Source organism: Zosterops lateralis (assembly GCF_965231275.1).
Source record: "Zosterops lateralis genome assembly, chromosome: 2".
In the NCBI taxonomy this organism is placed as follows: Eukaryota; Metazoa; Chordata; class Aves; order Passeriformes; family Zosteropidae; genus Zosterops; species Zosterops lateralis.
Window position 1 is genome coordinate 69,823,162 of NC_139763.1, and position 12,910 is coordinate 69,836,071.

The 12,910-nt window shown below is 41.0% G+C and overlaps 1 protein-coding gene across 1 annotated transcript in view; it reads right to left on the reverse strand.

Moving 5' to 3' along the window:
• The window catches only part of MTUS2 (microtubule associated scaffold protein 2), a gene marked incomplete at both ends in the record, with an annotated part of 154,413 nt that overhangs the window by 31,926 nt on the left and 109,577 nt on the right, over positions 1–12,910 (reverse strand). Inside the window, one exon of the mRNA XM_083855745.1 lies at positions 11,795–12,003. Within this exon, the coding sequence (XP_083711871.1) occupies positions 11,795–12,003 (209 nt within the window). The remainder of the gene's footprint in view (positions 1–11,794; positions 12,004–12,910) is intronic.

Here is a 12,910-nt window from a genome sequence, read left to right on the forward strand (position 1 = left end):
TTTCTCCTATTGGAAAGATTCTCAGTGCTCTGCTGAGAGGAACAGTACTAGCAAGTACCATTAATGAGAATTCAAACTATCAGTTGTGGGCTTGGGAGGTTTTTACACAAAGAAAACCTAGCTCAGGCGATTTTTAGAACTCATTTTAGAAACACATAATTTATACTAACTCTTCTGTATTTGGAGCTAGTTTTAATAAAGAACTATAATAAACAGTTCTCAAATCATTATAATAACCACACCACTGCCTTCTGAAGTTATGATATGTGAGAAGTGATTGTAGGAAGCTGCTTGTGAATTCAATCTCAGGGGAGTGAGCAAGGCCAGAGAATTTCAGGAGGATTGCAGCTTTGAAAGCTTGAAACCTTTCAGAGTTCACTTCTGGAACCAGATAGCTCAAACCTAAAAGGGAGGGTTAAGTGAGAGACAGGTTGTGCATTGGGTATATGATTCAAAAGTGCAGATACATACTCTTGGATGGCTGTGAGGACACAGAAGGAGTATCAAGGAGATATATTTTCCACTTGAAAGGATAGCAAAAACATCCTTGGAACACAATAATTGCCATTTATATATATATATATATATATATATCTTTGAGTCATGGTCTGTTTAATCTAGATCCTGCATCGAGCCATGATTATTGCCAGAAAATTCAGAAGAAGGTGCAAGTAACCCTGCATTAGAGACTGTGATGAAAACCTGTTCTGCATGGAAAACTCATCTGAACATCTACCTGAAAAAGGCTTCCAACCTTAAAACAGACATCTCCCCTCTACGCAACATGCATTGCACCACCAAATATCAAATATCCAGATACTCCTGCTGCCTACAGATCTTAGTAACTTTAAAGGCAAAGAACCAAGGGGTGGTTCAATAAAACAGTATGATTTTTTAATCACAGGACATGACATTTTACACAGTTGCTGTTCTATAACTACATTTGATGGAAACATCCTTTCTATAAAGGCGTCCATTGGCAAACTGCTGATATGTAGGCATGGATCTGCTTTCTCTTCTCACAATGATTTGTTCTAATAACTGATAATCTCTAGTCCTAAAATTCTGTTCTTCCTTCACATGTTGTTGCTCCAAAACTTCTGCAAAAGTTTAGCAGTGGTTTCTGCTAAACATTCCCCTGATTGGGGAAAGTGCTTTCTGGTACACAGCAGTACCTCCCTATGAGAATTCTTCTGCTCTGCACTCAAGCCACTTTGCCCTTTTTCACAAAGAGATCAACAGTTCTCTGCTGTCTCTTACAAAAAGGGATTTTTCCAGATCTCAGAGATGCTTATTACTCTTCTCTTTTTCCTCTCCATTTTTAAAATTGCCTTCTAAAGATGTGTGAGCACCAGTGCTAAATGTCATATATTCAGTATCAGTCTCCCAGTGCTGAATGTGCAGGTGTTGTCACTGCCTCACTTCTACTGGCTGCAACTCTGCATTCTCACCCAAAGATCTTGACAGCTTTTCATAACACTTGTTCACAGTAGGAGCTCACATTGGTTTGTGCTGACACCAGAAACTCTAATTACTCCTGGGTTTACTCCCTTCCAGCTGATGGCCAGACCACAGTTCCAGGCAGAGCTGGTTTCAGCCTGGTTTTGCTGCTTCCATCACCCAAAACCAGTGGGAATGTGAGTGTGTTGGGTTTATATGCTCAAAAGTGCAGGCAGCTTGCAGTCCACTCATCAAATATGTGGCTCTCCAGCTGCTAAAATCTGTAACCACAATCCACATGGACTGCAAAGGGGAGGGGAAATTGTACTTGAAAAACTGAAGATCAAATCAGAACTTCACTTATAAAGGAAGTGCTGCATTTCTGTCAGCATGACCTAATAAGAGGTTTTTGCAGATGTGGCACACAGTCTTGAAACACATAAGGTGAAATAGTTGTTATGGTCTATCTGTATTTTCAAGCTTTGCTTTGCACTGGAACAACTTCACATCTGCCAGGAATTCTGATCAACAGGGAAAGTTCCACTACATTGCTGCAAAATCCCTCTTGTGTGTCAGCTCAGAATACATCTGCTGATGGATCTACATAACAGGACTTCTGATATTTACACTGTCACCCCCTGGGATTGCAGCAGTAATTTTGGAGAGACAGAGAGTTTTATCAGCAGAGTGTTCTAGTCTAGGAGTATGCAGTGGTGAGGGAACACAGTAAATAATCTGAAATCTTTCTACAAATGACATTTAAAAGTGCCTTTGGGGCAGGGGAAAGAAGACAGTTTTTTTAAGTGCATCCAACACTCAGCAACTTCTAGAACTTAATTCCAACTAAAGATTGGTGAAATTAAGTTTTCATGAAACAGAAGATATTCCAAGACTATGAGAAAGAAGTTCAAGCATTATAGTAATGTGAACAGCATCTACATAAATATATGGTATATACCCAACTGTTCCCTGTTTATTTTGAAAATAATTCTTTTGATGTATTTAGCCATTGCTTTGATTGTGTTACACTTCTTTGTGATGTGTTTGTTTTTAAGAATACCAGTTATCAAGAGGTGAAAGGAAAAAAAAATCAGGCCAAATACCTGGAAATTTTTACCAAATCAGGAGGTAATCTCTGTATTTTAGTCAGAGCAGAAAGAAATACCAAAACCTTTTTCTTTTGCAATATGGATCCAACTTGAAATGCAGAGATATCTGGACAACATCCAGTCCCTCCTGAGCATTTTCCTTCAACTTTCCAGAGCAGAATAATTCTGCAGACGCATCTATCAAGCATATCTTGCCCTAACCTGAAAGTTGCCTGTGGGTTGTCATTGCCCCTGTCCAGAGGGCTGGGGAACTTTGCCTGTCAGAGACCTGCATTGATGCCTCTTTCCTGCATGGCTGCTAAGTGTGAGACAGCTTAAAGCAGGCTGCTCAGCATTACACAAATTTTTCCAAGCAGCTTCAAAAACCCTTTCGAGAAATGCAGCCAACTTCAGCTGCTGAAGGGATCACTACTTAACTGTCCTGTGGTCAGACCAATCCCCCAGGCTGAGGTTCAGCCTGAGCAAGGTGCCTATGCCAGGCACAGGAAGAATGTTCCATGTGCCAGATAATGCAATATTCCAAATTAAGGGGGAAAATAGCTTTCTCTACTCTGGGGGAAGCCAAGACCCTGCACAGAACTAAAGAGTGATGGGACCAAAAGGGTCATCCTCCAGCATGCAGCCAAGTGCCTGAGTACCAAAGTCCAGGTGTATAAAGGCATCTCCAGCCTCAAATAAGGTCCAAGTTCAGGCACCTCTTGCATAAATGGTGGTGAACGCCAATGCTCCCCAACCAGCACACCAAAGGTGCCTGGGCTTCTTGTACAATTCATGTGCAAATACTCAATACATTCCCTGAGGATAGGCATTCCTCTGGGTCTATTAATTGACTGTAGTGTGCTAAGCAATTAAAAAAAACCAACAAAACAAAACAAGGAAAAATACAGCTAATTTTCCCTCACAGATGAAACCAGAGTGTGGAAATAAGAATAGCTGTGGAGCCTGTTGGCCTCAGAAGCAGCCATCAGCCCAGCAGTGCTGCTGAGGACACATCCTGCTGCTCATTTCTGCAGCTGCCTGGAGCCATGTGCTGCACCACGGGGAAACACCAACAAGGGCAGATGGGACAAACCTGTGTGGGATGTAAAATATTCATCATACCCATTTGGTGTAAATAAACATGAATACTGCGAGTATCCCTGTCTGCAGAAGTGAAACTGCTCACAGGGCTCTCTTCTACAGCCCACAGAGCTGCATACACACAACCACTGTTGCCTCTGCACCTCCTGGTGTATGTGGGTTTGCTTTGACTTCTTGGCTGCCCTCACTATTGCATTTGGGTGATGTACTGGCAGAACATCTCACTGTCCAGTCCTCATCCAGTGGTGCCTATCACTGTGACCCTGTTGGTGATCCTGGGCCCTCTGGTGCTCTGGCCCAGTCCCCTGTACAGTCATTGGAAACACAGGTCCTCTTCCCAGAGGATTCCTGAAAGCAGAACATGCAGCATAGTGTGCTCGGTGCATGTAGGTGTGTGTATCCAGGCACACACACACAAACACGTGCCTGTCTTCCCATACAAATCCCCTAAGAAACTAAATATATGGTAATCTCCAGACTCAGTCCCTTTGACATGACAGTTTTAATCAGGCTTTTGCCTTTTTAGATGCTAAATGCTCCAGGACTGGAACATCATCTTTGTGCCATCCTCAAAATGTCTAGCACTCGTTGAGATAATTGTGGAATAACAAAAACCTTAATGTCTTAATTTCTATTAAGAATGCTATATAGAGTTCAAATATTAACAAAGAGGAATACATTAAGGCAGCCAAGTGCTTTCTGTTTTCAACAAACCCAGTTCAATCCCATCATCTTTTTGTTCTTTGTTCTGTGTAATTTGATTAAACACAAGCCAATGTTAACTTAAAGAAATTGTATTCCACTGGTAAATAAGAAGATAAAAATAGATTTTTTAAGTGAGGCCAACCTTCATGTTTTGTGATGGCTAAAACCCTTGTATCCTGCAGTTAAAAAGCTGGCACATAGCTGGTTTGATGGATATCTAGCATTGCCAGACATTTGCTATGGATAATAAATTGTTCCTCTTTTTAGACTGTAGAAGTACTAAGATCACTTGAAAAAACTGAGCTTCTATTGCACAGATCATTGTTGCCAATATTATTTAAATACCTATACAGGCCATTATTGGGCATGTCTATATTAATGGAGCCCTGCCACTTTGACCTGAGGAGGATGTAAAATCACCAAACAAAAATATTGCTGCCAGAGGTGTGAAAATCCAAGCAGGGAAAATGTAGGGAAGACCACAGGTGTGGGTCTGAGGGCAGGAGAGCTCCCAGGATGCTGCAATGGATATCTCCAGGGAAGGCTTCATCCATAGAATTAGTGATTAAGTGGTGCCTGAGGTTGGCCACATAGGAAAGAAGGACGTGGATCTGCCAGAGGGACAGGTTACTGAAAAGAAACCACCAGTATGTAAATATGTTACATATCATATATGTTAAATATCAAGTTACTCAGTGGTCATTGCTTCTTCTGGGAGGGGAACTCAGCATTTGACCTCTCTCCAGGCTGATTCCAACCTTCCTTAGACTTCTGCTCAAAATTTTCATTTTGAAATTACTTCTGAAGATTATTTGTGAGTTAAGGCATGGCCTTCCCCTTAACAGCAGCTTTAAAGAGTGACCTATGGTCTTGACATAAATATTTTATGCACACAAATATGTGTGTAAAACAAGAGATGTGCTGAAAGGTTTGCTTTTGAAGGGAGGCTCCACTTTTTGATTCCCAAAGAGAGGATGGGTCCCTCTGACCTGGACAGGCCAGATCTTGTCCACCCCACTGCTAATGAGAGTTATGGTTTCCATACTCACTTCCTTTAAGGTATCTGCAAATTTTGATTTGTTAAATATTTCTGTTCTCACACGGAAACAGAAAAATTCTTCAGTTTCTGGTGTGATTAATACTTTCATACATGAACCTTGCCCCTATTGATCTACACCTAATGTAAGGCCTTTGTTCTGTTACATTCTTACTAGAAATCTTGGTAGAATGTCTCTGGGGAGTAATCAATTAATCAATCAAAGGAAAAAACCTCCAAAAAACAAAACACCAAAAAACAAACAATGATTGATCTGAGGATATTGTCTCTTTGCTGTAAGAGAGGAATTTGAAACACATGGAATTTAAAAGAGGTACACATTTCCATTGACTCCTTTGCTGAACTTAAAGAACAGTATGAAAACACTGTGATTTGGGTTTCCCCTGTCCTCTTCATGGTGAGAGGCCATGATAGCACTGGACCCTGTTACTGATCACTGCTTTTCACACCACTTCCAACGTGTTGCCAAATCCCTCAAGCCCAGGAGTGTACCCAGCTTGGAGGCTGCCAACATCACAAGAACCTCTTCCAACTCCTGTATGTTTTTTCCTCTGAACCCAGCAAAAAATCAAGGCTGTCAAAGTTAGTTGCTTACACAGGATCGATAATACAAACCAAAGGAGAAAATAAATCCACTTTTACCTGATGCTTGGCACATATCCTAAATATATTTCTCTTCAAGGACAACATGTAAATAAAGAGATCTTTAATTTTTAATGGCCATTTAAAACCTCTTCAAGAGGAGCATTAGAATGCCTGGGGCTATTTATTTTTTATCTCAAAATTTTAAATATTTATGTGTAACTAACAAAATTCTTTTCCTGACAAGGATACAAACATAGTCTAATTTGGGGTGGGTTTTTTTTTCAAAACAAGGCCACGTAACTAAACCAGTACTTCCCGGGAAAGCATATTCTTCCACCTTCCAAAATGAGAATTTGAAATTTTGTTACATCAGTGTCTCTAAGAAGGCCACTGAGGACACAGGGAGAAGTCAAGAGGTTCCCTACACATTTTTCTTTCTGTTTTGCAGGGCCTGAAGTAGAGCTGGCCATCCTGTCTCAAAGCAGTGTAAGGTCTAGGTACCCAAAGGATGAGGAGGGGAGAGATACTCAGCTGCTTTAAGGTTTCTTTTCCTATAGCACCTTACCTACACATTGCCTGAATTTTAGCATACACAGCAAATAAGCAGGGGGCCTGCAGAAGTTGAGTTCCTTAATTTCACAAACCCCAATCCATTCCTTGGGTAGACTGACCATGTGTGAGTGGCCTGCAGGTCCCATAGCATCTGCACTGTAGAGCCTTCATTGTAATGCTTGCAAATAAAGGAGTACACCTGTGGTTTCATACTGCTCTGTTTTACCATAACTAATAGCCCCAAATACCAAATCTTGTGCATTTTTCCTTAAAAAGCAGTTTAGAAAGCTCTAAATGATGACAGAGCTTCTTTCTCATTTTTTCCTCCCAAGTAAACAAAGTGTTTTGTTTTCCTTGCAATAAAATGTTTTTGAGTCATAACCCTAAACTGTCAGCATTTGATGAGTCCAAAGTGTATTATTTTTTCAGGATACATAATGAAAATATTGAGCTGCTCTGATTGCTCTGGTCTTTGTCAGGAGCAATGGAAAGAAGGAACTTGCTCAATACAGGACATGTAGTCTAACTGTAATAGTGAGAAGGGAGGAATGGCACCTTTCTGAGGACTATTCTTGGGCCAAATATTTTGCAAGTGCTGGGAAACCATTACCCCTGAAAGCCAGAAGTCAATCTTTCTGATGAGTGCTGGCTTCTTACCACTCTGCTAGCACCAGGCAGGAACAATAGATATATTTCTCTTGACCTTATTCTCTGAGACAGTTGTGAAAATAAACCATTTTCAGCTCAGCCTGAGATAATCCCTTGAAATGTTAGCTCAAATTAATGCTTTGGAGGCAATGGTGGGAAGTGCCAAGTGACTTTTAAATAGCATGCCCAATTTTTGCCTCTAGCACAAGTGGTCATTAGCATCCAGCCAAAGATGTTACATGATGCTGGGTGGCATATTGTCCATTCACAGGACAGGAATGCTCCTCTCAAAAAGGCACACCAGCACACACCTCTTTGTTATTTGAATGAGTGAAAAGGTTTTCCTTGCCCGTCCTAGATTTTGCAGGATATTCCTGTGTGTGTTTACTTTTCTGGAATCCATGTGTTGTTGTATACCCAGGATTAGATGTGCAGACACACACTCTGTGGTAACTGGTGACATGCCTTTCCCAGCCCTGGTAGACATAAAGTCCTGGGATGTCATCAGGTACTGCAGTGTTGTCCCAACTCTTGTTCAGGACATCTCTGTGGTTCCTCCACTCCCAGCTGCACTCATGGTGGGACCTGTCCTGAGGAGTTTTTCCCCCATTATGAAAACTATATCAAGAAGCCATGCTGCAGGTCTGGAAACTCCTCCAGGCCCAAGAAGAGTATGGGACAGACTACCCCAGCCTAATCCTTTCCTTTACCTGCTCCCACCCTTGAGGTGTGCAGCCCAGAAAGGATCCTTTCTCCGCATGTGCACTGTCCTCTGAATTTTCAGAGGCTGAGCTAGGACTCCACTTTCTGCCTGCTGGGGCAGGCTGGATTGCAGAGAGCCATTTAGCCCAGTTCCCAGGACCTTGGTGCAGTTTGGCCACAACAGCCCTCAACACAAACACTTCTAGGAGTATATTAGAGACAGGAAAGTGGATTTTTTTCCCCTCCCTTTTTATGTGTGGAAAGATTTTCTCTCCCAGATTTGTCACTTTGGGTTTCTGTCCTTTAGATGGCACTGTTACCTCTTCCAACAGAGATCACTGCTGGCCTCCTGACTGAACAGGGCTGAAATTGGGCCAGGACTGCTGTCACTGGGTTAACAAGCCACAGCAGGTCAGGAGTGATCCAGACCAGTACTCTGGAAATATTTACTCTACAAAGTCTTCCCGCTATCACTCCAGCTCCTGTCAGTCAGTTGTTCACTTTGGAATAGCAGCACAGCAACAAGGGCTGTATTGGCAAGACGGAACATCTGACAGTATTAAGGACAAACTTAATTTGCTCCTCTTCAGAATTAATTTTAAGAGTTCCAAAAGTCAAGAAGAGTCATGTGCATATACAAGGGTCTTAAGCTAAAATATCTGCTAATTAAATAATAATTAAAAGCCATGCTCTGCACAGGCACTGCAATCGTTACTTTTCATGCTTATGTCAGAACCACTGCTTTAATATTTTTTCTTACTGCCTCAGTTATCACCTGCTTTGATTGCCAAGGCTTTTCCCAAGGGTAGAAAATTGGCTTAATGTCATTCAATGGGTCCGTATTAAATACTGCTATGTGTTGAGCACTTCTAGATGCCAATTAAAAGAATCTTGTCAATTAAAAGCATTTTCAACTGAGGGATGATTCCAGGGCACCATTCAGCAGTGGTCTGAAACAGTCAGAAAACAAATCCAATAAAATTATAAGAAAATGGTCATGTAATCTTAAAGCAGTCAAAGAAACTGCTGGTGTGGTCCAATACTCTTAATTACGTACAACACTCTCTTTCCACACAGCTAAACATGTCTGTTGGATGACTTGCATTGGTGCTTTCCCCAACTTTGGAAAGAGAACAGCAACAGTGTGAGCAAGACAAGAGATTCACAGGCATGGGCAGACTCCTACTTGCATGCAAAACACTGGTCTTGGGCTGTTTTTTAAGACTCAGTCCTGTCCTCACTGCCTAGGAGCACATTTTACAACAGATTTTAGGTCTGAATCTGAGAAAAATCTGTGTTTTGAACATTATTTTGTTGTGATGTAAGGAGAGAGAGAGAGAGATCAGACACAAACTACTATCAGCCCAAAAGAGGCTCCCTAGTAGCAAAATAGTATTGGGCCCTCTGCTAAACAAGAGTGGAACTTCTAGCTGGACAAATCAACCTCAAACTTCTCTGGAATAAGGCTGCACCTTTTTCTTGAATGAATGCTCTTCCTTTGCCAAACTACAGTTCCACTCAGACCTCAACCATTTTGCCTGCAGGGTTCTCAGAAACAGATACACCCAACTGTCATTATTTTTATAATGTGAAAAGTTGGTTTATTTTTTCCCATGCTACCCTAACTCAAAAGCCAGCCAATTCAATTTTGCTCAAGCTTTCAGACAATAATACCACCTCAGAAAATGTCTACAGATTGTATTTTGAATGACACTCAAAAACTTGTAAGCCTGTGTGTATGTTGCAAGACAAATGACTGCCCAATTACACAACTGCTTGAGTAGTCCCAGATTGTCCCACTGCACATAGACTCTCAATTTAAGCATTGAATTTAAGAGTGCAGCAGCCTTAGTGCTGCCTGGAAGTCTCAGATGAGACAGGTGAGTAACTCTAGCAGAAATTCAAGTCTTTGGTGCTTTAAATAATCTTCATTAAGTGCCCACCTGTCTGCATGCACTAAAACTGGAGCCTAAAGTAACTGTACTCCTAAAGGAGGTACCACATCTCCATGGATCTGAAATAAATCTACATCTAATCCTGCCCAAGCCTGAAGGAGGTTAAACTCTACAGGTGTATTATTTTTCAGCACCAGGCACTCAGAGGAGCATTGCTGCAATCCTCAGCTGGCCTGATAAATACAGAGGAGCTGGGAACATGAGGTGTGGCTATGCATGGCCAGGACTGGACAGGATGCTATTAAATAAAGACTGAGTTGTTCAGTTTAGGAGGTATTTTCAGGACAGGTCCAACATACACCAACAGCAGGACAGTCATCTCAAAGCTCAGTTGCAGCAGCTGTTCTCACTTAAATCATATCCAGAGGAGATGAAGGAGATATGCAAAGATCCCAGAGTTCCTCCAGCAAATTGTGAATGAGGCATGTGATGAGAAATCTCTCCCCAGTGGATAATGCACAGACAAAGCTGAGCTGACAATGCCTTGCCCTTTTTTATTTCCCTCTGATTTAAACAAGGATGCTTCAGAGCCAGCTCAAAACAAAACAGAACACCAGCAAACTAAAAAAAACCCAACCAGAAACACCCCCCTCCCCCCAAACAAACCCACCCAAAAGTGTTTAGAAACATCCAACAAGTCCTGAAGTACAGAAATGTTAAGTCTAAAGAAAAACAGAGGGGGAAGATCTCCTGGGAAGGTATTTAAAATATTTAGGACATTTTAAAAACTCCCTATTTTTTTTTCATTTCAGGGGATCTTCCCTGGAAAGATCAGCTCCTTCTTAGGGAACAGTGTGAACCATGGTTATTTATTCAAACATAATCTTCCCCACTAATATTAAAAACTCTCAAAATGAAATAAAGTATTTCAGAATTTTTAAGACTGACTGAATTTAGGTTTTGTTTCCTTGCTTTTCTTTCTCTCATTTAACAAAAAAAAAAAAAAAAAAGAAAAAAAAAAAAAAAAAAAAGAAAAAAAAAACCAAAACAACAAAACCCAACAAAACAAAACAAAATATTCTTGTCTCTTCCAAAAGTAGACAAACAGGCAATCAAGGCTATTATCCAACCCTTGGGTCCTACTGTTTTGCAAAGTAGCCAGGACACCAGCTTAACCTGGGATGTTATAAAATACATGGGCATGGTGTGAACCAGGCCTGGACCTCAGAGCCCAGCTACATTTCCTAGATCACTAAACAGCTTTTGAAACAAGCAGTACCTTCAAGTCTTTCATGGTTATTTTGGTTGTCTTAAAATTTATTAATTTTGACTTGAGTGAATAAATAAGGTTCTCTAATTACCAGCAACATTTTCCTTATACCTGCTGTGTGTAATCTTCTACCTGCTGAGATAATGTTATCCTAACATTTTCAGGACTTGGTAACTCTGTAACAGGGACACCCTGCCCAATTCATGGTGAACAGGAAGAGTAAATAATTATTGAGGGAAGTCAAATAGTTTCCTTCATCTAACTTTCATCTAGCTTTGGTTGCTCACAAGTATTAATATCTCAGTTATACTTTCCATTCCAGCTCTAGCAACCAGAGACTGGGGCTTCTAAGTTTCTGCATCTCTTTTACTCCCAAAAACCTCTGCTTGTGACAAATACCTCTTTCAAAATTCTTCCTTTTCCAAGTTCCTGAACCCTTTTTTCCCAAATATATGGCATCAAATTATTCAGTTTATCAGACTGGATGACATCTACACTTTACACACAATTTCTTTGGCCACCCAATCCCCAAGCTTGGTGACTTAGAGGTGCCAGATTTCCTCTGTCATTGCAGTTTTCCTTTCATATAATTCTATGAAATTTAAATTCCCTTCTCATAATAATAATTGTAAAGAAATTACATGCTTTGGTCCAAGAACAAATTTTCAGTGACTATGTAATAAATTTGGGCAAGTGACAGGGGTAAAGGCAAAGAATTTTTTCAATGGTAAGAAGCACCCATTGCACTTACCTGCCTAAAAAAGTACTGTGTTGTTATAACAAAGACATCAAAGCCACAGCTGGCCCTTTTAAGCTCATCTTGGATATTGATTAATTGCCGGGACTGCTCGTCACACTTTTCCTTCAGTTTCTGAATGAACTGCTTTTCAGTGTCTCGCCCCTCTCCTGGCTTGGGGGAGAACCCATTCTTTGGGGTGGTTGGCCTTTGCTTGGGATGTCCTACAAAGGAGAGAAGAAAAGACCATTCAGGTCACTTAGTTTACATGTACAGACCTTTGGGACTTATCCCTAAAGAAAAAAAGGTATGTAGCACTCATACAGAATTTTCAGTCCTTTCCCAAAAAAAAAATAAAAGGGGGCAGAGTGAAATATGTTTTACAGGGGCCAAATCTCAAAGCTTTTTAGCAGTCATTTCACCTCAGGCTCTGAGACTGAAAGTCTTCTACAAGTCGAGAGCTGTCCTAAGAGTGTATCACTGAGAACTGAGGTTGTTGGAGGAAAGAACCCTAGAAGCCAAATTCAGGAAGAAAGAGGGAAAAATATGAGCCAGACACATTTGTCTCATGTGTTACTAGAGGTGGTGGATGTGGGTCCATTATCTGCTAATACAGAATAATTTCTGTATTAGTAGGAATGTGTGTAGAAATTCTTGTATGTGCAAGAATATGAAAACAGGGGACAGTTTGTAGTTTTATAGTCTTGTAGTATGCAGTCCCTGAAAAACAGGAAAGAAACCATGCCTACAACCAGTCTCCAGTAATTTATGTCTTCTGCCATGAATACTACCTATCCCTCTCCTAAAAAGCCAAAGAATCCTTTCACAGAGATCCCTCTGATGATATGAATCTGAGTCAATTTGTAAAGTAGTGCATTACAAATTCCAGAGGTAATTTTGTCAGATGTGCTTTAGATCTTTTAGATCTTTAAGGCTCTGGTCTGGGTGTGCAAATAGATCCTAAGGGAGTTTTACTAGATCAGCCAGGGGAACAGTATGGCTTCCCCAGAGCAATACCCCAGGAGCATATTCCTACTTTTTCAGGTTCCCAGCTTGTGTGGAGCCATTGGGAACATATCTTCTATCTTGCCCAGCTACATCTTGGCTCCAGGCTAAGCTTACAGGGAGCCA